The 27385-nt window shown below is 38.2% G+C and overlaps 1 protein-coding gene across 2 annotated transcripts; it reads left to right on the top strand.

Annotated features, from left to right (window-relative positions):
- The first annotated feature begins 1026 nt into the window (after window positions 1-1026).
- Window positions 1027-26987, top strand: THOC1 (THO complex subunit 1). 2 transcript variants are annotated; one of them, XM_067290664.1, is made up of 22 exons: window positions 1027-1134; window positions 3296-3369; window positions 3475-3535; window positions 4208-4274; window positions 5660-5778; window positions 7071-7119; window positions 7648-7743; window positions 8032-8114; window positions 8667-8740; window positions 10972-11080; window positions 12372-12503; window positions 13867-13967; window positions 15896-15962; window positions 16129-16179; window positions 16859-16929; window positions 17769-17792; window positions 18257-18352; window positions 19210-19275; window positions 22474-22557; window positions 22783-22930; window positions 24432-24510; window positions 26577-26987. In XM_067290664.1, exons 1-22 carry the CDS (start codon window positions 1042-1044, stop codon window positions 26870-26872), a joined length of 2040 nt encoding a protein of 679 aa, XP_067146765.1. In that variant the 5' UTR covers window positions 1027-1041; the 3' UTR covers window positions 26873-26987. The 2 variants fall into 2 exon arrangements, with proteins under 2 accessions (XP_067146765.1, XP_067146767.1); XM_067290666.1 differs by lacking the exon at window positions 17769-17792.
- The last annotated feature ends 398 nt before the right edge of the window (window positions 26988-27385 follow it).

The following is a 27385-nucleotide window of genomic DNA, read 5'->3' as shown; positions in this document are numbered from 1 at the left end:
GGCCCCATGATTTCTGGCTCCCCTCCCAACAAATTAGAACTGGAGGTTCCGGTTCCCTCAGCATAAAGTGGCAGACCTTTTGGGATAATGCAACAAACTGTTACTGGTTATATTAATTTTGCATGCTTAATAACGATCATAATTTATGCCATAATCTTTTCAGCTTCATTTGAGATCATAATTACTCAAATGAAGCAACAAAGGAGAGTTTGTGTTTGGGGAAAGTTCCTAAATCGTTTTTCACTTCAGAGTGAAGAATGAATAAACATAAAATTTATGTACATTCATCAGAATAAGAGTTATTTTGACCAGGAGATAGAGATTGCTCAGAAATGACTCATTCACCAGATGAAAGCATTGACTTTGGAATGATATAGGTTATCAGTAGGCAGGCCTTCAAATTGAATAGGTTCCCAGGTTCTTTTGTCCTACTCTGTTCAATGTGTAATATGTTTTATTACTAAACATCTGTCGTGGGTTGGCAATGGCATAACTGATGCTTGTATTTCCAACTCCTTATTACAAACACGCTTTGGAACAGGATAGACTGCCGTAGAAACCACCTACCTGAAACGTTCTCTTTCTTTGAATAACTATTCTTAGATTGCATGCTTTTGAAAAAGTGTCCAGTCACATAGACCACGTATCTACAGTTTACTTAAAAGCCTGTTGTAGAATAACAGAGAGCGCTTTACTCAGCCCTAGCCTCATCACACGCACTGCTCCCAGCCTTCCACCTCGGGGACAGCTACACCCACCCTGCCAGACAGAAAAGGTCCCGCTGGATGCGCTCCGGCCGCCAGCCGCCCCCCCGCTGCTCCTAGCGCCCCCCGATGAATGTGTTCAGAAAGGGGCTGATAACCCGCCGCCACGGCCACGGGGCCGCCGCGTCCCCCGCCAGGCCCCTCACGGCGCTAAAGTCAGGCGCGAGGCGAGGGGGACCTGTCACAGACACCCACCTCCGCGGCGGCCGCCACGGGTGGGCGGGAGCGTGAGCTCCACCGCGCTCTTCGCCGCGACCGTGCGGGGGAGGGGGGGGCGATGGCGTCATCAGCGCGCGCCGAGGAGCGTCGGACGACTGGGGCGATGTCGCCGCCGCTCTTCAGCCTGCCTGAGGCGCGGCTCCGGTTCACGGTGAGCCCGGCGGCGGCGCGAGCTCGGCTGGAGCTTCTCGCCCCCCCTTCTGCCTCTCGGAGCGAGTCCGAGTCGGGGGGGGCGGGCTGCGTTTCGCGTCGGTGTAGCCGCTCTGCCTCGGCGCGCCGCCCCTCCCCCTCTCTTTCCGCCTCGGCGCGCGCAGCGGCCTTCTGGAGCGCGCACGCCGTGCCCGCCGGGCCCCCTCGGCCGGCCGTTATCCCCCAGCGGCCTTCTGGAGCGCGCACGCCGTGCCCGCCGGGCTCCCTTCTATCCCCGAGGGTCTGGCAGTTCCTCCAGGAGCCTCTCGGTATTGCCCAGCGTCCCGACGTAGAGTCATGATGGTGGGAGGAGAAGGGAGGTTATGCGAGAGGATTTCTCTCGGCTCGTTTGGGTTTCCTGAGTGAACGGGGTTGGGGAAAGGGTGAGCAGCAGTGAGGCAGTGGCACGTTAAATGGCTGCTCGGGGCTCGGGTGTGCAGCTGGACGAAGGAAAGGACCAAGTTCAAAGCTGAACTCACCTGCCCTCCCTTCTAACTGTGCTGTGGAGTTGAACAGAGTGCAGAGGAAAATTTGACTTGGCATGTATGCCAAAGCAGTTAGTGTATTTTATTTTGCTGTCATGAAGAAAGTTGTAGGAAAGTATACAAACACTCCCTTACCTTTACTACTTTGGGTTTTGATGCAAAGAGGTAAACTCGACTAACTGGAGAAACAGATAAAACTCTATATTCATAGTGTTCTAAAGCCACATAGTAATGTTATTACAACAAGAGTTGTTGTTTTATGAGGTCAAGACAAATCTGAAGAACAGAAGAATGTACACTAGAAATTTTATTAATGAACTTATGTTTTGCTATACTTTTGTATAATAAAATATACAATTTGATACCTCACACCATTGCCTACTGCACCTGATTGCTGATTCACTCAGACTGAACAAATCACTGGCCTGGTGCTGTTACCTTTGGTGGGGGAGAGGGGATCTTGACAGATGGCTCTTCCCTTTCCTGTTCTCGAGTGAGTTTACCATCTTTGCTGTTCTGTGTGATCATTAACTCCTATTAACCTGTGTTTTTGCATAGCTAATGCATGACAGGCCTTGTCAGGATATGTATTATATGACAATAAAATTGTCCTAGTTTCAGTTCACCTTATCCTAGTTTCATATCCAGGTTTTTTATCAATAGCAGTTGCATACCAAAGAATCCTATATCAGCAAAAAGTCTCCACAGCAGCAGCTATCAGCAGAACAAAAATTTCAGTGTTTATAATGGATGCAGCTGAGTGATGCTTAGGTCCTGACTAACACTGAGACACGTGTTAGCCTCAGTAGGCCTGTGGCAAAACTTCAGATGTGTTCTAAGTACTGCGGCAACCAGTTATAGCTGGGATATCTTTCTGAAGAGGAAACTGTTTTCATGTCATGAGTGCTAAGCTTGGTTTAAGTAAAATGATACAAATTTTTGGGCAAGACTTTTCATACCAGTTTAGCCTAACCTGGTGAGCTTAAATGAGAAGAGTATCCATGGTTTAGTTAGCTAAAATTAATTTAAAATTAAATTAAAATCTGATGTAACTCAACCTTTGCAGTAAAATGTGCCATAGCTTATTGCCCTTATCTCTTTTGCACCTCTGCTGAATGATGCTTTTTCCTTACCAGAGCAGACTAAGCTGGGTGTGTACCCAGGCCATTCAGTTCTGCTGGTGGTGGTCCAGTTTATTGGACTTTTAAAGTAAGATGTTGAGATTTGCACAGAAGTAGTTGAGGCACAGGCAGTTATTCGATTTTATTGATTTCATTACAGAAATTTTTTAGACCAGCTTGCTGTCAGAAGTAATGTTTTTAAACCACCACAACTTGCCTGTCTGGCAGGTGAAAGTTTGTGTATGAACCTTTCAACTGTTCTAGATGCAGTGTCAGTCATAATGGCATGTTCCTTTATATTTCACTTAGAAATGTTATTTAGCCCTGATTTGAGGTGTGATGATCTGCTAGGTTATATGGGTAAGTTGTTATCAAAAGTTCTTTTGTAAATTGATGCATGGTGTGTCACAAATAGATTCCTTAGTATTTCTGCTTTCTGTCAGAGGAAGAAAGTGATCCATCAGGATAACTTTGGTTGCCTAATGGATCTGTAATCTTTTTTGTTTACCTTCTGTAGACTTCCACCAGGGAGGCTCTGAATAACAAAACTCTCAAACCATTGTTGAATGCATTCAACCAGATTCCTGGGAGGTAAGTAGCTGCCACTTGATTTTAAAAGGTGGCTATTCAGATCGTTTTTACTAATCTTGTCTTTAATAGTTGTTTTTAACTAATGTAGAATGTTTGCATTTGCAGTGAAAATGAAAAAAAGTGCACCTTGGACCAAGCTTTTAGAGTTATTGTGGAAGAAGAAATAGTAAGTACTTCAAACTGCTGCAACCTATCTGTTGAAGTAAATGAAACTTCTGTTTGCAAGCTGACATATAGTAATTTAACAACAACTTAATTTAGTTTTAGAAAATAGTGCTTATTAAAAAATATGAATTATGTAAGGTTATGTAATTAAGATTTAATATAGACGATTAAAGAAGATTGGTAGGTAGGATGAAATTGCTGGTTTTGCAGATACCGCACTGATGAGAGATGCTTACTTAGCCTTTTCCAGCAGTTCTTTGCGATGCTTCTGAAAATCTGCTATGACTTAAAATCGTATTTCATAAATATGCGTTATTCTACAATTATACTTCCAGAGTGGAGTGGGTTATCTATTACTAGCATGTACTGCATGACAGTAGATGAAAGGGCTCAAACTATCCCAGAATGTGGGATACTTGTTTTGAGAGGTAAAAAAACATCTGCACAATAGGTATTGTAGAGTCTTTAACAACCAGAAGAGGTCAAGAAATGTTGCTCATTAAATAAAAAATTTAAAGAGGTAACTGATGGGTCTGATTAATAGAATGCTTGAAATTTTGGGAGGTGGAGTGTCAAAATCTGTTAAAATGTGTCTGGGAAACAAGAATTTTGGTTTCATTAAATATATTAATGTCAAAACAGAGAAGTTCAACCCTGTCATGTGTTTGTTTAGATAAACAAAGCTCCGTGTGAAAATCTTCTGGCAATTATTTCTCTTGCTATTAATGGAGTCACAGAAGGTGAGCAAGCATCTTTTTCTCGAATCTGGCAGCAGTTTCAGGAGCTGGGAGGTTTTGGTTTTTCATTTGTTTGTTTACCATCTTGCTTTTTTTTTTTTTTTTTAGTAGTCTACAGTGCAGCAGTTAGCTTTGATAATATGTGGTTCTTAGGTTAGTGGTTGAATAAATCTGTCGCACAAGAGATGAGTGAAGTATAATATGACTAAATTCAGTTGTATGTGCAGCAGCACATACATATAGTGGAAAATGTGTGGGTTTGGTTGTAACATAACTAGGATTTTCTGCTGCTATTGACCCCTGTAAAGTGCTTAAGTCTCCCATCCTGATTTCAGATGTGAGGCCAATGAGACTATAAGGTTAAAAGGCTTATCCTAGGTTTCTTTGTCAGTCACTGACAGAGCCACAGATAACATCTCCTGAATGTCTGTGCTAGTCTCCCAGATCCTGACCTGTTAGTACACAGCTGTTTTTCAGATGCCTGAGTCTGTTATTACAACTGTCTTTTGTGTCAGAGATCATTGTGCTAATATCATCTGAATGACCTTTGACACTCTCCCATTTGTTTATATGTTTCGTGTACCTATCAACTACAGTTTTGTTTTAGTAAATATGTATTTAATGCATATGTGTTTTATGAACTGTAGAATAACATGACCTATGATTATGAATGTAGACATTACCAAAGTACAGAGCACCAGTATACTGACTTTAGGGGTGCTTTCCTTGAGGAAAAGACATTTGAACTTTTTAAGTTTATAGTAGAACCAGCTGTGGATTTGAAAGCCTGAAAGAGTTCCTTGTGGGCTACAAATGAATGCAAGCCTGACTGTTAAGAACTGTACCATGTAGGTTTTCTGTTGTCAGTAAAATCTTTAAAAGAAGCTCACTTTGTTTCATGGTAATTGGGAGAGAGGCATAAGGCATGTAATCCAGTTTCTGGGTAAGCCAAGAACCATGTGTGAAAGCTCACAATCCATTTTTTGGGTAAACAAAAAACCGTGTGTGAAAGCTCACACTGTTACACTTGGCCTGCATCAAAAGCCTTCTAAGAAACATAACAAAACTTGTTTTGTTGTTACTGGTGGTTGGTGGTGGGTTTTGTTTTGTTTTGCTTTTTTTAATTTCATTTTTTCATTTTGGTGACTCAGTTTTACATCATCTTTGTTGTTTGTTATACATTAATGCAAAACTCTGCTAATGCTCATTTGAATATGTGTACATAAGGAAATAGGTTCAGTGGAAGTGCACACTTTACCTTGATATTTTTGTTAGGCTTTTTAGGAATCCAGGAGAACTTTTTTTTAACATAATGTCCCTTGACTTCCATACATCTTTATTCAGTTCAGTTTAAATTTGCTGAATAAAGTGTTTCCCATTCCTTGTAGGTATTTGCACTGCATCAACCCCTTTTGTGCTTCTGGGAGATGTTCTGGATTGCCTGCCTTTGGATCAGTGTGACAAAATCTTCACTTTTGTGGAGAAAAATGTTGCTACATGGAAATCGGTAATTATTTTTCCAGAATATAGTTATTGCAAAGCTTTTGTCTACCTGAACCATTTTTACAAACAAATTTTAATTGTTTTTGTATCTATTTGTGTTAAAATAGTCGTGTTGAGTATGTTTTATTTTGAGGCTTAAAAACAATGAGTCAGGGCAAAGAGGTCAGAAAATCAATAATCAAAATTATGATTTTTTTTTTTTTTTTACATTCTGTTTTAACTCTTTTTCTGTCCAGTCTACAGTGTGTTTGACATTCAGAAATTGGAAATTTAACTTAGGATGCGTGATTTATATGAGTACCTTCACTCTTCACCTTTTATGCAACTCCTTCCTCTGGAATTGTAGGGGATTCTTCCACTCTCTAATCTGCAGAGAAAGAAGTTGTCTTGGTCACTTCCTTAATTAACTTTCCATTACAAGACTATAGCAAGAATGAATGTGTTGCCCTAAAATATTTCTGCTTTTGAAGAACCAACTGTGTTTTGGGACCTATTTGAGGGTTTTACGCTCTTGCTGTACAGTAGTGTGGTAACAATAGAAGAGCTTCTGTGATGAGCTGCTGCTGAGCTGCTTGTGCTGCAGTTGCTGTTAACTGAAGAGGGAATTCAAGGTCTTGGGCAGAAGTCTTAGCCTGCCTGCATTTTACTTCAGGATCATAAGAAATCTTGGATCTCAGGATCCTTAGTTTGCCGTTTGAAACTGCAGTACTGCCAGAACCACAAATGACAGCAATTCAGTAGGTTGCTTCAGGAATACCCGAGGAGTATTCCAGTTTCTCTCAGTGTTTTCCTGGCCTGAATTTCTTGACCCCCTATTCTATTTCAGATAACTTTGTTTTCCATTCTTTTATTCAAGAATTATTCTTTATCGTTAATTAAAATATCTAACAATTTCTTTCTCCTGCTGCAAAATTTCTAGTGCTGTGAATGCTCTGCATCTTGTATGTTTCTCTTTACAGTTGTACATAAAATGCACCTGGAAGGATAAAGGCAGTCAGACTTAAATTAGTGTATTTCCGGGAGAAAAATGGATGCTGCTGTTGCAGTTCATTGTTGCCACTTTTTGTATGGAGGCTAAATTTAAATTTTGTTTTATGCTTCCTTGAAATTAATGCGACTGCTTGTTCTGTGTTGCCTTTTTGTGAAACCTATCTCTTACTTAAGGGATAACCCAAATTTAGAGCTAACAGTAGGAATGACTCATATTTACTTGTGATATGTGATTGAATTAAAAACAATACGCTCGAGGAGGTTTTGCTATCTCTTAATAATCTCGATGCCTCTAATGCATTTCAGAATACGTTTTATTCTGCGGGGAAAAATTACTTGCTACGAATGTGCAATGGTGAGTTATAGTTTTTCATGGGGGTCACAGGGAGTAAAGAACTCCCTATCACAGCAGTTGAAAGTGAGTTTATTAACTGAATTACTTCAGAATATCTTCAGTAAGTGATAAAGTTAAAAGATGGCTCGCTCATTTTAGCAGATATTCATAAATCTTGCTGTTTGATGTGAATATCATTCTGACCTTACGGTAATCTTTTTCATCAGTGTAGACAGTCATAGAAGAACATCTGAGAAATACTTATCCCTCAGCGATGATAAGGCCTGTATCAGAGACAGTATTTGTTTGAGTAGGATTCCTTTTGAACTTAACTTCTCTAGCCATTGTAGTAATTAAGAGAATTGATAGAATGCATTAGGGAAAAATATGGTTGGTCTGAAGATGTTACTAGTATTTAAATTTATAAAACTTACCGTCCTTTCATTAGCTATATAGGTCATGTAATTAGCAAATCCTAAACAAATGCTTGTGACTGAGAAACTGGAAGGGGGATAAATACTAATAATCTTTACTTTTTACAACATTTAGACCTCCTAAGAAGATTATCTAAGTCACAAAACACAGTCTTCTGTGGAAGAATTCAGCTGTTCTTGGCTAGGTTATTTCCACTTTCAGAAAAATCAGGTGAGATTTTGCATTTCATCACACTAATATATAACAAAGGCTGAGTGTGCTGAATCTTGGAAGTTTACATTGCAGACCAAAATCCTTTGGAACTTTTGTCTTAGTTATTGTGTCTACCCTAGAACTTGTAAGTGGCTTTTGTTTGTTTTGATTTCCAACACAGATTTCAGATGTTGTTTGTTTAAAATTCTTTGTTATAATTTAATAATAGTATCTGATAAACAACTAACTGAATGAACTAACTTATGAACTTCACAGCTTCTCAGACTGACCCTTTGTTTTCCACAGGACTTAACTTGCAGAGTCAGTTTAACCTGGAAAATGTCACTGTTTTCAATACCAATGAACACGAGAGCACTCTAGGACAGAAGGTGAAAATTCCTGTCACTTTCCACTTATCCTACAGAAAACCATTCTGGGAGCCTGTAAGATTGTTTGCACAGAAATACACTACTGTGATTGATACTTAGAATTATATGTTCATAATTTAGTCGCCCCTCTTCCAGGCCAAACTGCTAATTTTGGAGATTGGCATGTTATTCAGTACATTAAAATGTACAATATTTGAGAAAATAAAATTTTGATTTGATTGCGAGGAGTGAGCACTGTTGCTTATTGTAATAAATTTTCCCCGTAGTGTACAGAGTATAAACCTGTCCCTTCAGTTTTTGTAATAGGCTGCGCTTCTGGCTGTAGAAAGCAAGGGAAGTTGTACTTTTCAAAGTACAGTATGGTGTTAAGACAGGAATATGGTGTTAAGACAGGAATATACAGCATAATGATGCTGTAGGGATCTTTTGAATTACGAGCTTAAACTTTGTGATCTAAAGTGTAATAAAATATATAAACAAAAAAACCCCTATGAAAACTCTGTACAAATTACAGTAGCATTTGTATCGATTTTAATTATTTTCTCCCATTAGCACACAGAGGAGAGAGAGGAAGGAATGGACGTAGAAGAAGGTGAAATGGGAGATGATGAAGCACCAACAAGTTGGTGAGCTTATAGCAAGTCTAAAAGATGAAACAAAATCTTATAAAGTGACTGTTTAGAACTAGTTTTGTAAATACCCTTAAATGTTGTATTTGAATTTCTACTTATCTTGAAGAAGTTATACTTTTTATTATTTTGGAGTATATTATCAAGTACTGAAAAATGCACACGTTTTGATTATACAGAAGTTCTACAATGCACAGTTTAAACTGCTTGATACAATGTTCTGATGAATTTCACAAAAACAGTGAATCTCCTCTAAAGAAGGTACATTCATAGATATTTAAGCAGTGATTTTCAAACTTGAGTAGTTATAGCTAGTTCCTAGTAGGAAGCTTTGAAAACCAAATTGAATTTCTGAAAGTAAGAGCAAGAGAAATCCACATCAGGACATAATGGCCTTTAGTTTTTTGACCTACCCAGTGTTACTCAGCTAAAGACTTGAATTTTGAAAACAGTGATAAATTATGTATTAACAAAAATTTTGTAGACCACTATATGACAGTTTGGAGGTTATTTATATTTTCTGGCTTGCCACCTAAGAAGGGATAAACCTACATACTACTTAAAGGTAAAATAGATTGCCAGTACCTGAATTATAATTGGCATAGTGATATAGTGGAAAACATTCATTAAACTGGCTGAAGCAATTAGTGTTCTTAAATTGGCAGAGCACTGTATATGGGCAGATGTATTCAGTGAAGCTTTTTCTAACTAACCACACTCCTAATGGAAAGAGGAAGGTATGCAGCATATGCAAAGCATTGTGACTTTTTGACAGTTTTTTTGGCTAGTGGTAATACACACAACTTTGATTAGACAGTGTATTTTTTCAGTTTGTTTCCTAGCTCTGTTGTGATGCGGGTGAGTTTTTGCCATCATAGGCATCAAATGGCTTACATAATTAGATAGTAAACTTGTTGCAGCATGGGGAAAAAGACTTGTACAAATATGGGCTTTGGATTTTTTTTGTTTGTTTTTGCTACATGCTTTTTGATCCTGCAGGTCTTACTCACCTGCACATTAGGATCACAGTAGTTACTGCTGTACTGCCCAGTCTCCTGTTAGAGAGCAGCCCTGAAATGAAACGGTGCATGGGCTCTTGCTGCTGATGTTTCTCTTCACATCTGTCGTATTTGTTCTATCTTTCACTGTCACTTTGATCAAATTTTATTTCTCTGACAAGATAAATTTCTTCACTCTGTGTTAGTGTTTTCAGATCTTGGAGCTGCTTTGAATTGTTTCTCATAAAATGAATCTGGTTCCAGTAGGAAAGGCAGTGTTGGACTGTAAAAATACTTTGTTATGCTTCTGTGCAGGAAATAGTCATTAAAGCAATCTGTTTGAGGCACTTCTAAATAAAATGAGGAAGGCCACTTTAAGCAAACAGCAGCTGCCTTGGGTAGTCATTTCTCTGTCTGTCATGATTTTTTCCTCTTTGTTCTAAGTTATTCTTTGTTTTAACCAGAAGACCTGAGAAAATCAGTGTCATTCATGCTCATGGTAATTTTCTACAAGTTACCAGTCTAAATAACATGCAGTATATGCAGTTGTTACTGTGGGTGAAATTTGTGCTTTAGGTCATGCTTTGGGAGTGTTTTGGAAAATCAAGTCTGGTAAATGAAGAATATGAACCTAGTGTTGGTTTCTCGTTAAACTGTAAGTGGATAACTCAATTCTATGGAAAATCACTAGCACTAAACTCCATGTTCAAATCCAGTCTCTAGAATCATGTTTCTCCTACCCTCTTAAGATTAGACGTAACCTGGCAGTGTCTCAGTCTGTTGAAGTGGAGGTTGCCTGGAAGAGGAAAGAAATATACAGATTATTTGAAAAGTAATGTTCCCTGGCCAAAAACTATCATTGTTTTCTCTCTTTCACAATTCTCCCAATTATCTTGACAAAATTTGTTCTGGTAAGATGTATTAGGGAGATAATGAATGCATACTGTATATGCTTTTAGGAGAAAAGGCTGTATTCCTCTTTATTCTCCAGATACTGTAAAACTTCTTACCTTTTGTGCTTCTTTTATGGTAAGAAAGTAACAAAAGACTAGATGAAAAACCTCTAGGGAAAAATTCTGAATTACAGTCTTCTCAAGAAGAGCTCACTGTTCGCTTCATTATTTTACTTACAAAATAAATGATATTTTGGGAGATTGAACATTCTTGAGTGGACTTGAGTTTAATATATTGCTTTGAATATGGATTTTCATAACTGTTGTTGTTGTTCAGTTCCATTCCAATAGATTATAACCTGTATAGAAAATTCTGGTCACTTCAAGATTACTTTCGGAATCCTGTGCAGTGCTATGAGAAAGTCTCATGGAAAACTTTTCTTAAGGTAATCAGAGTTTGTTCTTTCAACTCTTAAGCCTACGTAAAAATTGCCATTTACATGAATGAAAGAGTGATTGTGCAAGATTGAACTGCTAATGCAATTGAAAAATAATAGTGTATGGGGAAATGCATTTTGCTGTTTTCTGAAATGAGCCTATGACACTAAACAATTTAATAAGATGTACACTAAATTCTCTAATGCAGCTAAAGTTTATGACTTCCTGTCAGTTACAGCAACACTTCATATGTTGCAACGATGTTAGGAGTACCATTTTTATCATTTGTCAGCTGCAAAAAGCAGAACCTGTGTGTGTGGATATATATATTTTTTTCCTAATAAGAAAAATAGTTTTACCTGGTCCTAGATCTTTTGCACTAAATGCAGATATATTTTTTATTGCTTTCAAATAGAGCCATGTTGATCCCAGTGGGATCCTATGGAGGATAAGATTCTAATGAAACTCAGATTTTTTTATAGAAGCAATGACTTGAACCTTCCCTTGAGCCAGCTGGGTAATTATTAGCAGTGTTTCAGTTTTGCTAACTCTGAATGTTGAGGATGATTTATCACTAAGCTATACTGGTTTCTTCACAATTTACCACTCAGTTTTCATTTAATTGTAAGAAGCCTGTTTTTTTAATTCTCATTCTCTGTGCTCTGGTGATAAGAAATAAAATCCGCTCAGATATCCTACTAAAAATTTGTTTTAAAAGGTTTACATCCTCAGTGTTCAAAAAAAAAAGGGGGGGGGGAATAAGAAAGAATATGGTTCAGAGAGACCGGATAGGACCAGGCTTAGGTCTTTCAGATAAACTTTGTTGACAGTTTTTCTTCACTGCAGTTTTAAGGTTCTAAATTGATTTTAAGAGTAGCTCTGCAAATGTAATTTTTGTTCTGTACCTTTCTTGTACATATTCTGAACAACTTAAGTGATATTTGAATATAACACTATATCATCATATGGATTTTTGTTTCTTGGTAACATCTAAACAAGAAAACATTCATGCACTGTTCACAACGATAACTTTTTTTTTTTTATCCTTAGCATATTTTAAATGCTCCAAAAGATTAGATGTTCTGAAATGATTAAAAAAAAACCCAAAACTTCCACTGTCTAAGATATGTGTGACTTTCAGAGAACCTTTATGTACTGGCCAATGTGGAAAATATGTGTTGCTTTGACAGGCTAATAACAAGTTTACAAATGATTTTCCACTCAGCGCTAAGTCTAGTATAGTTTTCTAATTAACTGCAAAATTGTTTTTTCCATGTGGTAAATAACTTTGTTTTGTAGTACTCAGAAGAAGTTTTGGCTGTTTTCAAAAGTTACAAATTGGATGACACTCAGGCTTCCCGAAAAAAGTTGGAAGAACTGAAAACAGGAGGAGAACATGTGTATTTTGCAAAGTTTCTAACAAGTGAAAAGGTATGTGATTTCTTTTCTCAGAATCACAGAAAAGTTGAGGTTGGAAGGCACCTCTGGAGATCGTCTAGTCCACCCCCATGCTCAAAGCAGGGCCAACTAGAGCAGGTTGCTCAAGGCTGTATCCAGTCAGCTTTTGAATATCTCCAAGGGTAGAAACTCCACAACCTCTCTGGGCAACCTGTTCCGATGTCTGACCACTTTCTTTAGAATGATTTCTTCTCTTCTTTTTTTTTCTTTTTCTTTCTCTGTGAATTCTCTCTGACAGTTGATGATTCAGTGTGTCCTATTTCTGGTGTATTTATGGCATTTGATGTGTATTGTTATGTTTAGGAAGGGAAGTTAAAGGAGAGTAAATATTTAAAGATCTGTTACCTTTTTATTGCATTTACAATTACACATTCTACGCTTGGCAGATGGTGCATTAACAATATGTTCTGCCTCATTATGGTCTTGTTTAAAGTTGTTCGTTTTGAATTTCGTTAACATTATCACAAAAATACGGCACTCTATTGAAATTAATGCTAAAATCATTGTCTGTCTTTTGGAATAATATATTCCTTTAACTCTTAGATCCATGCATTAGCAGATGACAGAAAGTAAGTCTTGATGCAAAATGAGTTTTCTTTTTTCTGGGATTGAAGAGTAGGTAAATTCCCAATAAACTTTTGACTTGTGTATCAACAGTTTTAAAACAAAAAATAACATGGAAGATATAGAACCAGTAGCTTAATTAACACCTAATAATCAAAGCTCCTTTCCTCTAAAGTATCTTCAACTGCTTCCTTTATATGACCTGTCATGCTGCAGCACATGGGTAGAAATCAAGCAGTGTATCATTGTGCAAATTTTGATGAGAGTGCTCCCTTTTCTGGTAGCCAAATTGTGTCATAGCAAGTAGTTCATAGGAAAAGTGAGCAAGCCGTCCTTCAATTATTGAAAAAAAAATCAATATTTGTTTTTCCAAGTTCTTGCTCACTTCAAGGTGAATGATGTCTTAGGTAGAATGTTGTGAAGTCCAGCAGTAAAAAACTAATTTAATAAAAAACTAGAAATTTACTGTTTACTTTTACACTCAGTTCCTCACATTTCTAAGTGGTGGATTTCTTTAGGAGTTTTGATAATTGTCTTCTCTAAACTGCGTTGTATGACAGTTTTGCTGATCCTCGTACTTTGTGGAGCATTGTCTTGGAAGTATTGGTGATACTGAATACAGGTTCTGTGGTGCCTTATCCTCATCTTTCTGTAAAAAAAAAAAAAAAAAATCCATCTGGTTTATCTGAATATCTTTGTTGGATTTTACAGTCATGTATATGTATGCTTAATGTCTTTAAAATAAATGTGTAATTCTTTTGTTTTTGTTTAGTTGATGGATTTACAGCTGAGTGACAGTAACTTTCGCCGTCACATCTTGTTGCAGTATCTAATACTGTTTCAATATCTAAAGGGACAGGTCAAATTTAAAAGGTAATGTGGGAATATTTGTGTTTTGGGGATGGGGAGAGAAGAACTTTGAGTTAAACCAAAATGTTTTTAGAAAGCTTACACTTGCTAGTTCTAAAGCTCTTGTGAAACTTGCGGAGCCTTGGACTAGTGAATATAGGAGAAGACTTGAAGGGCATTAACGGCTGATTATCGCTGGAAATGGGAAGTCTCATTCTTGCCTTTGCTTCTCTCTACATGATTCTCTGCCCTCCCTTGCAGTGGCTCTAGTGTTTGTTGGACTCTCTTAAGTTTGTTCAGCAAAAAAACTGTCTGGTCATCTTTGTGGAGTCAGTTTTCTGCCAGATTAGTGAGTTGAATGGGATCTCAGAGAAGTAGAGGGCATTAGAGCTGGCTTAAGATGAGTGCCAGCCAAGAGAGGGAAGTAGTACCTCTCCTTAGGCAGCAGCAAGCCATTAGACCAGCACAAGCTATTCATATGTGGCTTCATTTTGAATCTATATTGACTCTGAGATCTTCATGTGACATTGTTTGCTGGGTTTTTGCTACAGAATTCTGTCTAAAATATCAGGAAATAGTAATGGCAATTATTGCTTTTATAAATTGATAGGACAGAACAAAACTCTATCCTTTTCTACTTTGTGCTCTAATGTTATGCTGAAGAAATACCTACCAGTCTGTTCATTTCCTGTTCCCTTGACCATATCTGCATGTAATCATTAATATTTAAGGTAGCTGTTTTTCAGCTGTAATCTAGTGCTTTTTATAAACAGATCTCAAAGTCCTTTGCTAACTAGGTTAATATCATTATCCTTATTCTATAGATTATTTACTAAGACAATCCAGTGGCAGAGAAGGAGTAGAATTCAGCTCTCCTGAGTTGCAGTTCTGTACTGTAGACTGACTGTATGACACTCACTAACACTGCAATTCATTCAAAGTACTAACTGATTGGTGATCAACAATGGAATAATATATAAATGGAGTAGCATAACATTTGGTGCAGGTGTTGCAAAATAATGCAGTTTATTCTCTTCCTTAAAAAAAGATAGCGAGCTTTTTTACATCCTGTTAATTAAGAGAAGCTAGTTCTAAAAGTCTTTCTCATGTTATTGGTTAGCCATAATTATGTATATATTTGCCATTTAAGGTACCTAGTGCTTCGTAAAAAGCTGGTTTGTATTATATTGCTATTGAATATTTTAAATGGAGCTTTAATAGGTATGCTTCAAATAGATTCTTGTTTAATTGGTGAAAAACAAAAATTGGATTCTCATCTGACTTCTAATGTCTTTTTAAAAAAATTCTCATCTCTTTTGGGGAACTAAATGAGCCATGTCCTTGGTACTGTATTTATTTTACTGTTTTGTTTCTGTGTCTACTTACCAACTGTATTACAGTTCTAGATATACCAAGAAGATAGTGTCTCTTGTTTAGTGACTTCAGATTATACTATAGAATTCATGTTTTGAGATTTTTCAAGTTCTGTTTACTGCCTGTAAATTAGTTGTTTCTTTTACAATGGTGTTGTCTGCAAAGGTGTTTTAGTTTGGAGTGTGCTTTTTGCAGTAAATCACTTGATTGTACTCACTTGCTATACTTTGGGTCTGCATTAAGGAGTAATCTTGAATTACACAGATGGACTTTCTATTGGTTGAAACTAAACTGAAGATGTATTCCAGGAGCACATCTAGTTGGCTCCACTAGCTAATGAGTGTTCAGTCCATGGGACCAGACTAGAGCCCTTTCAAAGTACCTTTTTCAGTTCTGATCCAGCCCCATCTCAGAAAGTGTGTAGTGTAAATGCTGGGTCCTCAGTGCTGTTTTTCTCTGTAGGTCAACTCCTCACTTGTAAAATCATGTAAGCAATGAGAAAAAAAATCTTTAAAAAATTTGTGTACTTTGTATGTTAGGCCAATTTTATGACTTTTTTTTTTTTTTTGGCAATCCAGTTCAAACTATGTTCTAACAGATGAACAGTCTCTTTGGATTGAAGATACTACAAAAGCAGTTTACCAGGTTGGTACAATAGATACTTCTACAAAAAATACAGCGAAAAATGATTATTGTATGTAATATTAGATCACCTGCTTGTGAAGCAGGATCCATGTTTTTTTTTTCCCCTTAGTATCCTGCTACAAATATCATACAAAAAATCAACATTTTTTTTCCCTCCCAATTATAGCTTCTTTCAGAAAATCCCCCAGATGGGGAAAGATTCTCGAAAATGGTAGAGGTAAGTACTTTGGTGCATGTCTGAACAAAGTGTATACAGAGAGTAAAAAGGAAGTGTCAGTTTAAGCTAGTTTTTGGAACATAGCTGTAACCTCTAAGAGAATTTCATCTTGTCTTAGTTTAAAAAAAAAAAAACTCATAACATCTTTTTATTTTGTAGTCATATTTTTCCCATGTTTTCATTAAACACATTTCCCATGTGTTTTTTATCCTGATCCTGGACCAAAACGGAAATGTGCATATATGTGCACATACATAGAGAGGAGAGACTGGTTATTTAAAAAAAAAAAAAAAAGTGACAGCTTCTTTGCATAAAAGAATGCTGTGTGAAAAGTCATGGAAAGGAATAAGATGCAAGTGGAATATGAAAAAAAAATTGTCTTACTCTTGCTTTCCTTTTTCCGTTTACTTTGGCTGCATGTATTTTCTTGCGTAGAGAAGGAGAAATAAAGCCTTTCCCATAGTTATTAAAGAGAGAGATGCTATTTATAAATAAACCAAACCAGCTGCCTAAGAGTGTGCCTGTGATAGATGTTCAACTGATGATACACAAAATAGTCTGAAATACACAGGCTAAACCAAAGTTTTCTTCTTAATTATAATAGCTTATTTAAAACCCTGGGGCCATCTTTGAAAGTGGTTATGACCCTAATAATTTGAAATATTTTATGTTTCTCCAGCATATATTAAATACTGAAGAAAACTGGAACTCTTGGAAAAATGAGGGCTGCCCAAGCTTTGTGAAAGAAAGGTACCTTTATTATGAAGTAGAAACATGATGGTTATTTGAAATGATGTTTGACTTCAGAATATGTGCCTGTGGTGTAGGTGTACTTAATGACTCACACAACTGTGAGATTTGTATAGGTGGATGTCCCTTCTGTGTGTTTTCAACCAAAAATCTTAAGGCTTCATTATGCCAGCGAAGAGGTGGTCACGTATGTGCAGGTCTTGGGGAGGCATTCCTCACTCTCATGGCAGCATTTGTTCTCTTAATACCAAGGATCCAGTGACTGGGGAGACTGACTGTGATGTCTCCCTTCCTGTCTAAGAACATACCCTAGTATGAAGAAGTTAGGGGCTCACTTTCCTGTATACCAGTTTGGATTGCCTGTGAAGGAGTCTTTGGGATTACAGCTCTGACAGGGCAGCGTACCCAGCAAGTCTTCTCTCACGTGCCTTTTTTTATTAGGTTTGTTATTTGGTGGTGGTCACTTACCTGAAGGGAAAAAATGGTTAGGTGGATATAGCTGTCAAAAGGTTTCCTGTGCAGTTAGTTACTACCTAGTGGCAAAACTTGAACTTTGACTCAATACATTTACTTAACTATCATGATGTGCTGACCAAGCATTCCTCTTCCATCCTTACTCTTTCTGCACACAGACTATGCCCCCTTCGTGGTAAGGAGCAGCCTGGTCATAATCTCTTTGGGAGTTTCTTTCATGGAGAGATCAGGTGGAACACCTCTTCCTGATTTCAGCCTTTTGCCTGAAAGGGAGGGTGCTGGGGAGAAGAGAAGAATTACTACTGGGGAAAAAAGTGTAAAATTCTGAAATTTGACTTTTATAAATATTCTGTCTCCTTCTTTAGATCTCAGCCAGAGTTTCAGCTTGGGTAGGTCTTACCCTAACCTCAGTGGTCTGGCATCTCCATTCTCTGATCCCATAAAATCAGGGACATTTGAGGAAAGAAAACTTGCAATCATAGTGCAGATGATGCCAGCAGCAGGGGTAGATCACACTTAGTATGCGCTGCTGGAATAAATGTGATTTGCTTCTTTTTCTGTAACAGAATTCTGATAGACCCTCAAATCTGTGAATGAACTAATTTTGGTGTCTGGCAAATCCCTTTCCTCATCTTTTCTTTACCTTCTCTCATGTTCTTTCCTTCTTTCTCTCACTCTCTCTCTCTCGGTCTTTCTCTCTCTTCTTTCTCCCACCTCCCCCTGCCAGGAATCTCAGTCCCTTTGCATACTTTTATTGTGATTTAACTAGAAGCCATCTGAACTGAATTGGTCTAATTTTGTTCTCTAAATATTACTGGTTTGATACTAAAACACTTTCCCCCCCCCCCTTTAGACCTCCAGATTCAAAGCCAATGAGGCCTGTGAGAAAGAGGCCAGCTCCAGAGGACTTCTTAGGAAAAGGACCAAACAAAAAAATCCTTATGGGGAAGTACGTTGACTTTTTTCGCTACAAAGTTTTTGGTTTTGTTTTTTATTGTCACTGGCTGCTTTTTCTAGTCAGTAATTTTCAAACTTCCTCACTTTGGAACTTCTAAGAAAGAGTATCCAAGGAATGTGTCATTTGGTTTAAAACTTGCAGTAGGCTTCCTTTCCTTAGTCATCTCTTATAGGTACTTTATAAATAGTCCTTAAATTACAGACTGAAAATCAGTGTTTTTGTACTTGCTGGATCAGTTTTTATTCTTTTGTCTTCGTGTTTGCTTAAAATGTATCTGTGCCATGTTTTTTAAAATAACACCCATTGGTATTTTATCTTGAGGCAAAGAATTTTTCTTGCTGGGTCCTCTCTAACAAAAATGCGTTATTGTGCATGTTACCAAGTGCTACATTTTCCAGTTTTCTCTGTAGGAGAAATTACAGTCTTTTCATCATAACTGTTCACCCAACCCAGATGTGGAAATTTTGGTCTTGTCTTGACCTTCAAGACCTTGTATCGAGTGTTTAGTAAAATGTCCTTTTTGAAAAAGAAAGTGATAAATTATTTCAGGTATCAAAACAGAATGGCCCAATCTTTTCTAGTTTGGAAAGAGAAAATTTCATACTATTTCTGATCACAGATCAGCAAGGGAGTACAATGGAAATTTAATACACAGTTTTCCTACTACTTTGCAACATTGGGTAGGATTTTTGTCACTTCCGGAAATACCTAATATGTTTGTATCACAGACACTGTATGGTATGATTTATTATAAAGACTTTGGGATGAGAATTTCTATAGCATGTCTCTTGTGTCTTTAGTGAATGATGAATGCGGAGTTTAATATGGATTTATGCTTCTCTTTGCAGTGAGGAGCTAACACGTCTTTGGAATTTATGTCCTGACAACATGGAAGCTTGTAAATCTGAGAGTAGGTAGGTAAGAAAGGGAACATCATTGCCTAAAGCTAGTTTCCAGCCCTCTGGTTATACAAAATTACACTTGTTACAAAATTCTATAAAGGAAGCAGGTAGGGTGATCCTGTATAGTATGCCATTTCACTTTGTATTTGAGAGTAGCTAATTGTATGGATCTTTGTCTTGAGATTTTCTTATGGTTTTCTTTACTAGTGTAAGCACTGTCAGTAATTTTCATTGCTTAGTAAAGTAAAATCTAAGCTAAAAGCCAGATAAAAACTTCTATTTTGTGGAGGGTGATTGCAGCTTACATAATAAAGGACAATTGCCAAGGCTGGCTTTAATGAAATTAGCAGGCTGTTAGGCATTGATTTGCGTGCAGGTATGTGCTTTTAATAGTACTAGATAAGAGAAAATTGGCTAACATGCATTGTTTCAGAGCATACTGGATCTACTAGTGATGCAGATGCAGAAAAATACAATTTTTGGTTATCTCTTCTGTTTGCACAGTCACAGGAAATACTGATAATGTACTTTGCTTCATAGCTGTACATAATTCCCTTTTGTGCTGACTTGGTATCTAGTATGGAAATTTGGATAAGGAATGGGACAGTTTCCAGAGAGAACTGTCTTTGTCTAGCAAAGTGCTAAAGGTGGAGTTATGCTTGAAACCAAAACTTCTGATTCCCTGTGTATGATTATGTTGTGCTCCAACTTCCTGAAACAAACTGAGATGAACCAAGAAAATGCATGCCATGGTTAGTAGGAGAGAGAAGATCCCAGGAGATCTGAATTCAGTTCCAAGCTTTATTGTAGACTTTGAGACTGAACATGGACAAGTGGCTGTAACTTTTTGCTTTGATTCCTCATCTCTTCATTCAAATGCGGATGATACTTTATCCGTCTTCTTTATAGATAACTTTTGGGGATAAAACGTAGCTTGTATTAAGATTTTGCATAGTGCTAAATACAGTAGGGTTCAAGTCGGCTGAGTTTTCATGATGCAGCCTTCAATACCAGTAATAAGTGATATTGGTGCACTTAAACATGCACTGCTTTTCTGGACAAAACAAAACAAAAGTGAGTTTATAGACTGGGGCTCGTTTTTTTCCTAACTGATCACTAGGTTCCCTTGTAGAAGGGGATGAGTCTCTGTCAAACATTAGGTAGGAGAAATACGGATCAGGTCATTGGGAGCCTGCTTTGTACTGCTGCACCTGTGACATAATCTTGGCTCACAGTACCCTACAGGTCTAAGGAACATAGTGTAATCTTCAAAGCAGCAGGCTTTCCTGATCATTGTGATTTATTTATTTATTTATTTATTTTAGGTTATGGTTCCTTACGTACTTGTTTTAATATCTTACGGAAGCAACTGCTGGCTGTTTTAAGAACAGTAATACCAGTTGATCTTTCAATATGTTCCCTATGAACCACAAATACTGTCTTTTAAATCACAGAATCACAGAATAGCTGATGTTGGAAGGGACCTCTAGAGATCATCTACTCCAACCCCCCTGCTCAAAGCAGGATTAACTAGAGCAGGTTACTCAGGACTGTGTCCAGTTGGATGTTGAATATCTCCAAGGATGGGGACTCCACAACCTCTCTAGGCAACTTGTTCTAGTGCTCAGTCACCCTCCCAGTAAAGAAGTTTTTCCTTATGCTCAAATGGAATTTTGTGTATTTCAATTTGTGCCCATTGCCTCCTGTCCTTCCACTGGGCACTACTGAATAGAGTCTGGCTTAGTCTTTTTTACTCCCCCCTGCCTCCCCTGCCCCCATCAGGTAATTATACGCATTGATAAGATCCCCCCCTGAGCCTTCTCTTCTGCTAAACAGCCCCAGCTCTCTCAGACTCTCTCCACTATGTCCATGTCCTCCTTGTAGTGGGGAGCCCAGCACTGGACACAGCACTCTGGATGTGGTCTCACCAGTGCTGAGTAGAGCGGAAGAATTGCTTCCCTCAACCTGCTGGCAACGCTCTGTCTCATGCAGCCCAGGAGGCTGTTGGATTCTTTGCCACTAGGGCACACTGCTGGCTTGTGTTCGCCTGGTTGTCCCAGGACCCCAAGTCTGTTTCTGCTGCACTGCTCTCCAGTCAGTTGGCTCCCAGCCTGTACTGGTGCTTTGGGTTATTCCCCGCCAGGGGCAGGACTCTGCACTTCCCTTCACAACATTCCTGTTGTCCCATTTCTCCAGCCTATCAAGGTCCCTCTGAATGGCAGCACAACTATCTAGTGTATCAACCACTCCTCCTAATTTTGTGTTGTCTGCAAACCTCCTGAGGGTGCACTCTGTCCCATCTTCCAGGTCATTAGTGAAGGTGTTAAACAGTATTGGTTCCAGTATCAACCCCTGGGGGACACCACTAGTGACTGGCTTCCAACTTGACATTGTGCCACTGGTCACAATGCTGAAATGACAATTCAGCCAGTTTTTAATCCACCTCAAATCAATTTCTTCTGATATGTGTAGACTTAAACCTATATTGAATGGACTTTAACTGAAGTACATTCAGCAAATGGTACAGGTACTGCCACAGGCAGTGAAATGAACATGTTTGAACAAGTCTGGGAACCACTACGATGCGAACCTTGGCAAGTACAACATCAAGCTACCTAGTATTTTTTCCACTCTAAAATTAGTGACCATAAGTAAATGGAATGGGGAATAGTAGTCTTGCTTTCTCTGATTGCAGATGAAACTGAAATGTGTGTGAGTATGGGGGAGGAAATCGTGTGCTACTTACTGTCCTATTAAATTGTACAAAACTAACAGCCATTTTGATTCCCAAGTGTTCGTGAGCTGTGCACGTAGGAGTATGTTTCTGTTGCAGCCAGCCAGTTGTAACAGACGTTTTTATGAAACTCTCATTTCCTTATTGCCAAAATTCTTGTCTTGCATCTCCCTAGTCCTTTTCACTGAACAGTCTTTACAGATGTTCATGTCACTTTTTAATAGCAGAAGAGTTAAGCGCATTTAATAGGCAGTGCTAGTAACTACTCGTACACTTCAATGATTATGTAGTAAATAATCTCATAGCAACATGTAGCTAACAGATTCTTCACTTAATTGCAAATGTTAAATTTGAATAGTTTTTTTTTTTTTTTTGCCTCTGTGAATATAGTTTGAGAAGTATACGAAGTAACTGAGAAAAACAGCTCTGTTAGAAGAGAGAATGTGAGGAGTATTAAACTCTGTTTTATTTTATAGGGAGTATATGCCAACACTGGAGGAATTTTTTGAAGAAGCTATTGAACAAGCAGATCCTGAAAACATGGTTGAAAATAAGTACAAGTATGTAGATGTTTGTTTTGTTTCTCTTTATTTTCTTCTCTCTCATGTTTGGATTGTTAAAACAGTCTGTTCTCTGTATTACTAATATCTGTGCAGGACTGCAGTAATGTACAAAAAGCTTTATAAGCTTGGACAGAATGATATTAGTTAGGAAATGACTCAGATCTTTTTCTGTCCTTTTATAGATGAAAGATTGTTACCAACCAAACTTATATTTTATTATAGGGCTGTGAACAATTCTAACTATGGCTGGAGAGCATTAAGATTACTAGCACGCAGAAGTCCCCACTTCTTCCAGCCAACAAACCAACAGTTCAAGAGTTTACCAGAATATCTAGAAAACATGGTAATCAAATTAGCCAAGGAGCTGCCTGTAAGTAGTATTGTCCTGTAATTTCTGAATTCATTTGACTTCTTGCTTGTCTTTTTCTGCAGACTGCTTGACATGGGGGGAGAGGAGGACAAAAAAAAAAAATAGGAAAGGCTTGTACACTAAAGTAAAAATGGCAAGTAAAATTGGTCTAATCCATGAAGATCTCAGTAACACTGAACTTTGAAACAGTTAACAACTGTAACATTGACTAACAAATTAACTGTTGAGCTCTGCCTTGTATTCACTGAACAAACAGCTATGGTGATCTGAGGTTTTCTGCACCCATAGCAGAGCTGGTAGACAGGAATATGTTTGTACCCTGGATACTTGAGCTCAGTGCTGTAGTGCAAACCACTTTCACTGAAGGCGTAAGCTGGCATTCTGGATCATGAATAGGGGTAGCTGTGGCTAAGGCTATGCTGCTGACTTGCTATTGGGATGGCAGCCTCTAGTGAAGGGGCAGGGTATGCAGATGAAGATACTATGCGAAGTTGATGCAGCAAGATTTACCAGAGCTCTTCTGTCAGCCCTCTGACTTTTAAAATACATAAAGAAAAACAGAACCTGTAGACTTCTAAGTCCAAGGCACTCACCCCTTTGCATCTTTAGCAATAGAAGTTTGGGGTGTGTGGTCTTTCAGATCTCTTTATACACAATTATAAGAGAGACTACCAGTTGAGGAGGAGCATTTCCTTAAACCTTTGACTTAACACACAGCCCAGCAGTTTGTTATGGGTATGAACCCATACTTCTGTCTTGGAGAGCTTTCTTGTCTGTAAAGCGAAACTACTGAGGTGTGAAGCTTGGATTGTAATGTATAGCTTTTGTGTTTGTTCAGCAATCAAGGTTAACTAGATGCTAAAAAGAGTTTTAGAAAAAATACTGGGGGTGGAGGGGGTTTAATGTCTATTTAAGATATAAGGTACTACTTTATGCAGTATTCCTGATGATACTACTGTCATTTATCAGATGCTGTGGCAAAAAACAAATACATAGGTAAAGCCTGTGATTGGAGCATGGCAATATTCATCTTGTCTGATCGATAGCTAAATCAAAGCAATGTTGTTTGCTTATTTGTTTGTCACATTTAACTACTGTACAGAGAAGTTTGAGCGTACAGATGATACTGAGAGAGGAACAAAATTAAGAAGAAAAAAATGTTCCTCAGTGGTGCGGACTTCTGTAAAGTTGGGTTTGTTTTGTTTTTTAAGAAAGTTATAAAGCTCTGTATGTAACATTTAGTTGTAGTTATTGTGAGAAGAACAGGAGATAATCCTGTGAAGTCAGTGGATACTTTCATTAGACTTTTTTTATTAATACTGTGTTTGTTAGAACATTTGTTACTAGTGTTTTGGATACAGAAGACTGGGGGATTTTAAATTCTCAAGTGGGGCATATCAGATTTTCCATTCTAACACACATGCCAGGGACCATCATACAGCTGTAAAATTTCTCTTTAAACACAAAATTCATCCAATGATATTTAGTTCTCTCATTGTAGCCTCCTTCTGAAGAAATAAAAACAGGCGAAGATGAAGATGAGGAAGATAATGATGCTTTATTAAAGGAAAACAATGAAAGTAAGGTTTGCATGTTCTTGGTCTTTTCACAGTTTCTCTCTTGATGCATATTGTAGAAGCTGTGTTTTATCTTACTTTCTACTTAGGGTCACTTATCCTGGTTACCCTGATGCTGACCTGTACCCATGTTCATATTGAAAGGCGCAGCCTCCGCAGGTCACACACAACTAGTAACCCCATAGTTTCATGATTCATACTGCTGAAAGTGTCCAAATTTTTTAACCTTGGATCAGCACTTTCATTAGGACCTCTACCACCATTCCTGCTGAGTGGTGTATGTTTACGGTGTTGCTAGATGTTTATAGTTAAAATGTCAGCATTGCTGTGTAAATACTCACCTGAGTGCTCCTCAGCCCCTCTCACCTGTTATTTCTATTCTTTAATAGCTGTGGGTAAGTGTCTCCCTCTAGCACCTGCTGCGGGAGGTAGTTACACTGCTTTCAGAAACAGATATATTCCATCTCTGAGATCTTTACTTCCGCTTCATTTAAACGTCTTAAAGGCAAAGCCTTCTCTGTGAGAAGAGCAACCTTCCTGACAAATGTCATCTCTTGTTTCTCTGCGTGAAATAGTCCTTTCACTTTTGTCTCTTGCCTATAACCTCAGTATGTTTTGCTCTTAACTATCCTTCCCTGTCTCCTGTGTCTGTGAATCTGCCTTCTTCCATCCTCCCTCATGCCTCCATCTCATCATACCTTTTCCCTTATGTGATGTATCTCTGTGTGCTACCTCTTGGAATCCAGCATGGGCAAACTGGATATGTAGGGTGTGGAACTCTCACAGCAGATACAACTGGTTATCAGTTCACTTCATGATTTTGTTCAAAGATTTTTTTCTGTTATTGGAAAGCCTTCTGTGGGTCTGTGTAAATATCTCTTCTATTGCCCCTTTCCATCTAGCACTTGACCTGTTTTTTTCCACAGTCTCATTGCCAGTAGTGCAGAAGTTCTTCAGCTTAACACTGCCTGAAACAGCCTTCCTAGTTTCACTGTGTTGAATTTACATCTTTCTTTAAATCTTGTCTTAAAGCAAAGATGGGATAGGTGCAGTCTGCTATACACTCTGTTGCTTAGAAATAATGGAAGTGATCTGAGTGCTTTTGTTGCATTGCTTATGGTCTTCCATTCTTTCCCCTTGGTGTAGCGGCTTTAGTTCAGATAAATGAGTGTGACTGATAAGCATTGGAAGGAGTTAAAACCTTAAGTCCATACCAGCTGGCTCTTCAGGTGGTGCAAGGATGAGATAGATATATTTTAAAAAATTAAGAGTATGATCAACTTCCATGCATAAGTAATTCATCCTTTAGGATTTTTTTTCTTTAGAATAGTGTGAAATGAACATAGGTGGTAAGCCACAGATTATAGACCACGATGAGCTATGTAAATTTGTAAACCCACTTGTGTAATCACTGCAGCAGCTGGTTTCTCAGCAAAGCACAGTATTCAGTGCTTTTTCTTGATGCCAGAATGAGAGCAAATACCTTGAAGTACTGACTACATATTAAATTTAATATCCTCTTCGTGCTCCTGCTGTTAGTAGGAACATCAGACTTGTTTCCTGTTTCAGCCTTTGGCAACACAGTAAAAGGGCAGCAAACTGTTTTTCACAAACTGAGGCAAGTTAACTTGGGGTAACTGCATCAAGTGACTAAAAAAAGTCTAGAAGACAATGAACTGTTAAAGAAAGACCACTCTGCATTTTATTTGACCTATGTATTGAACATTGCAGGCTACTTGTAAAAAAAAAAAAAAAAAAAATCTGTTTTCATTTGGAGGAGACAGTTCTGATGTACTTAAGACTTCAGCAATTGTCAAGTGATATTTAAGAAACAAGTTTTTCATTTCTGTGGGCAATAAGGGATGTTTCTCTTGAAACACAGATAATACATCTGTAAAAATCCATCCATTTGAGAGCACTCAAAGCTATTGAGTAGGATTTAAAGACTAGCTGAAAGGTGTTAGTCAGTCTGTTTGTTAGTGAATAAATAACAGGTTTAAAATGGGGCAGATGTTGCTGTATCTACCTGAGATATTCCTTGAGTCTCACTGTGATTCTTTTTTTTCCAGGTCCGGAGGTACAGCGGGACAAAGCCATGACTGGTGAACAAATTGAGTCGTTTGCTAACAAGCTTGGAGAACAATGGAAGGCTTTGGCCCCCTATTTGGAAATGAAGGACTCTGATATACGGCAGATTGAGTCAGATAGTGAAGACATGAAGATGAGAGCCAAGCAGCTTCTGGTTGCCTGGCAGGATCAAGAGGGGACACATGCAACACCTGAGAATCTGATTACTGCACTGAACAAAGCCGGGTTAAATGACCTTGCAGAAAGCCTAACAAATGACACCGAAAACAGTAGTTAACTCACTTCAGATTCTAACTCTTGTTGTTGTTGAGATAATTATGACTGTTGTTGCTAGGTAACAAATCGTTGGTAGGTATCTTATGTTCAATAAACAATAAAACCTTTTGATAACACTGTTTGTTGTCTGGTCTTTCTGAGAAATTAAGGATTAGTCATCCTGACCCAGAAATAGCAAGCTTTGTGCTTAAATGGTGGAAATGTAAAAGGGAGGATGGAGGCAGAGGCAGCTTTCTGTGCAGACTATAGTAGTAGAATGGCTTGGTATCAATAGAGTCAAGGTCACTTCTTTCAGACAGGGTGGTTGATGGTCTGTGTAACTGCATGCTCTCTTTTGTGTGGTTTCTCAGAGCATGCAGAGGTATGAATGACTGCTAACTCATCATTTGAGGTGTTTGGGATCTGTAGACCATCAAGATGTACATGTTTGCAACTCAACTTTGAGAAAATAGTATTTGCTTTCAGTAAAGAACTGGTGTCCTTGGAAGGATGCTGCCATGGATTCTTCTGTCAT

This window comes from Apteryx mantelli, chromosome 2 (genome assembly GCF_036417845.1).
Source record: "Apteryx mantelli isolate bAptMan1 chromosome 2, bAptMan1.hap1, whole genome shotgun sequence".
Classification (NCBI taxonomy): Eukaryota; Metazoa; Chordata; class Aves; order Apterygiformes; family Apterygidae; genus Apteryx; species Apteryx mantelli.
This window is presented reverse-complemented; position numbering and strand designations above follow the sequence as displayed.

Bases quoted from the DNA above. Each gene is read 5' to 3' on its own strand.
- THOC1 (XM_067290664.1), top strand. From the start codon at position 1,042: ATGGCGTCATCAGCGCGCGCCGAGGAGCGTCGGACGACTGGGGCGATG. The intron at 3,370-3,474 runs GTAAGTAGCTGC...TTGCATTTGCAG, and splicing joins TTCAACCAGATTCCTGGGAG to TGAAAATGAAAAAAAGTGCA. The intron at 17,793-18,256 runs GTAGGTCTTACC...CCCCCCCTTTAG, and splicing joins CAGCCAGAGTTTCAGCTTGG to ACCTCCAGATTCAAAGCCAA.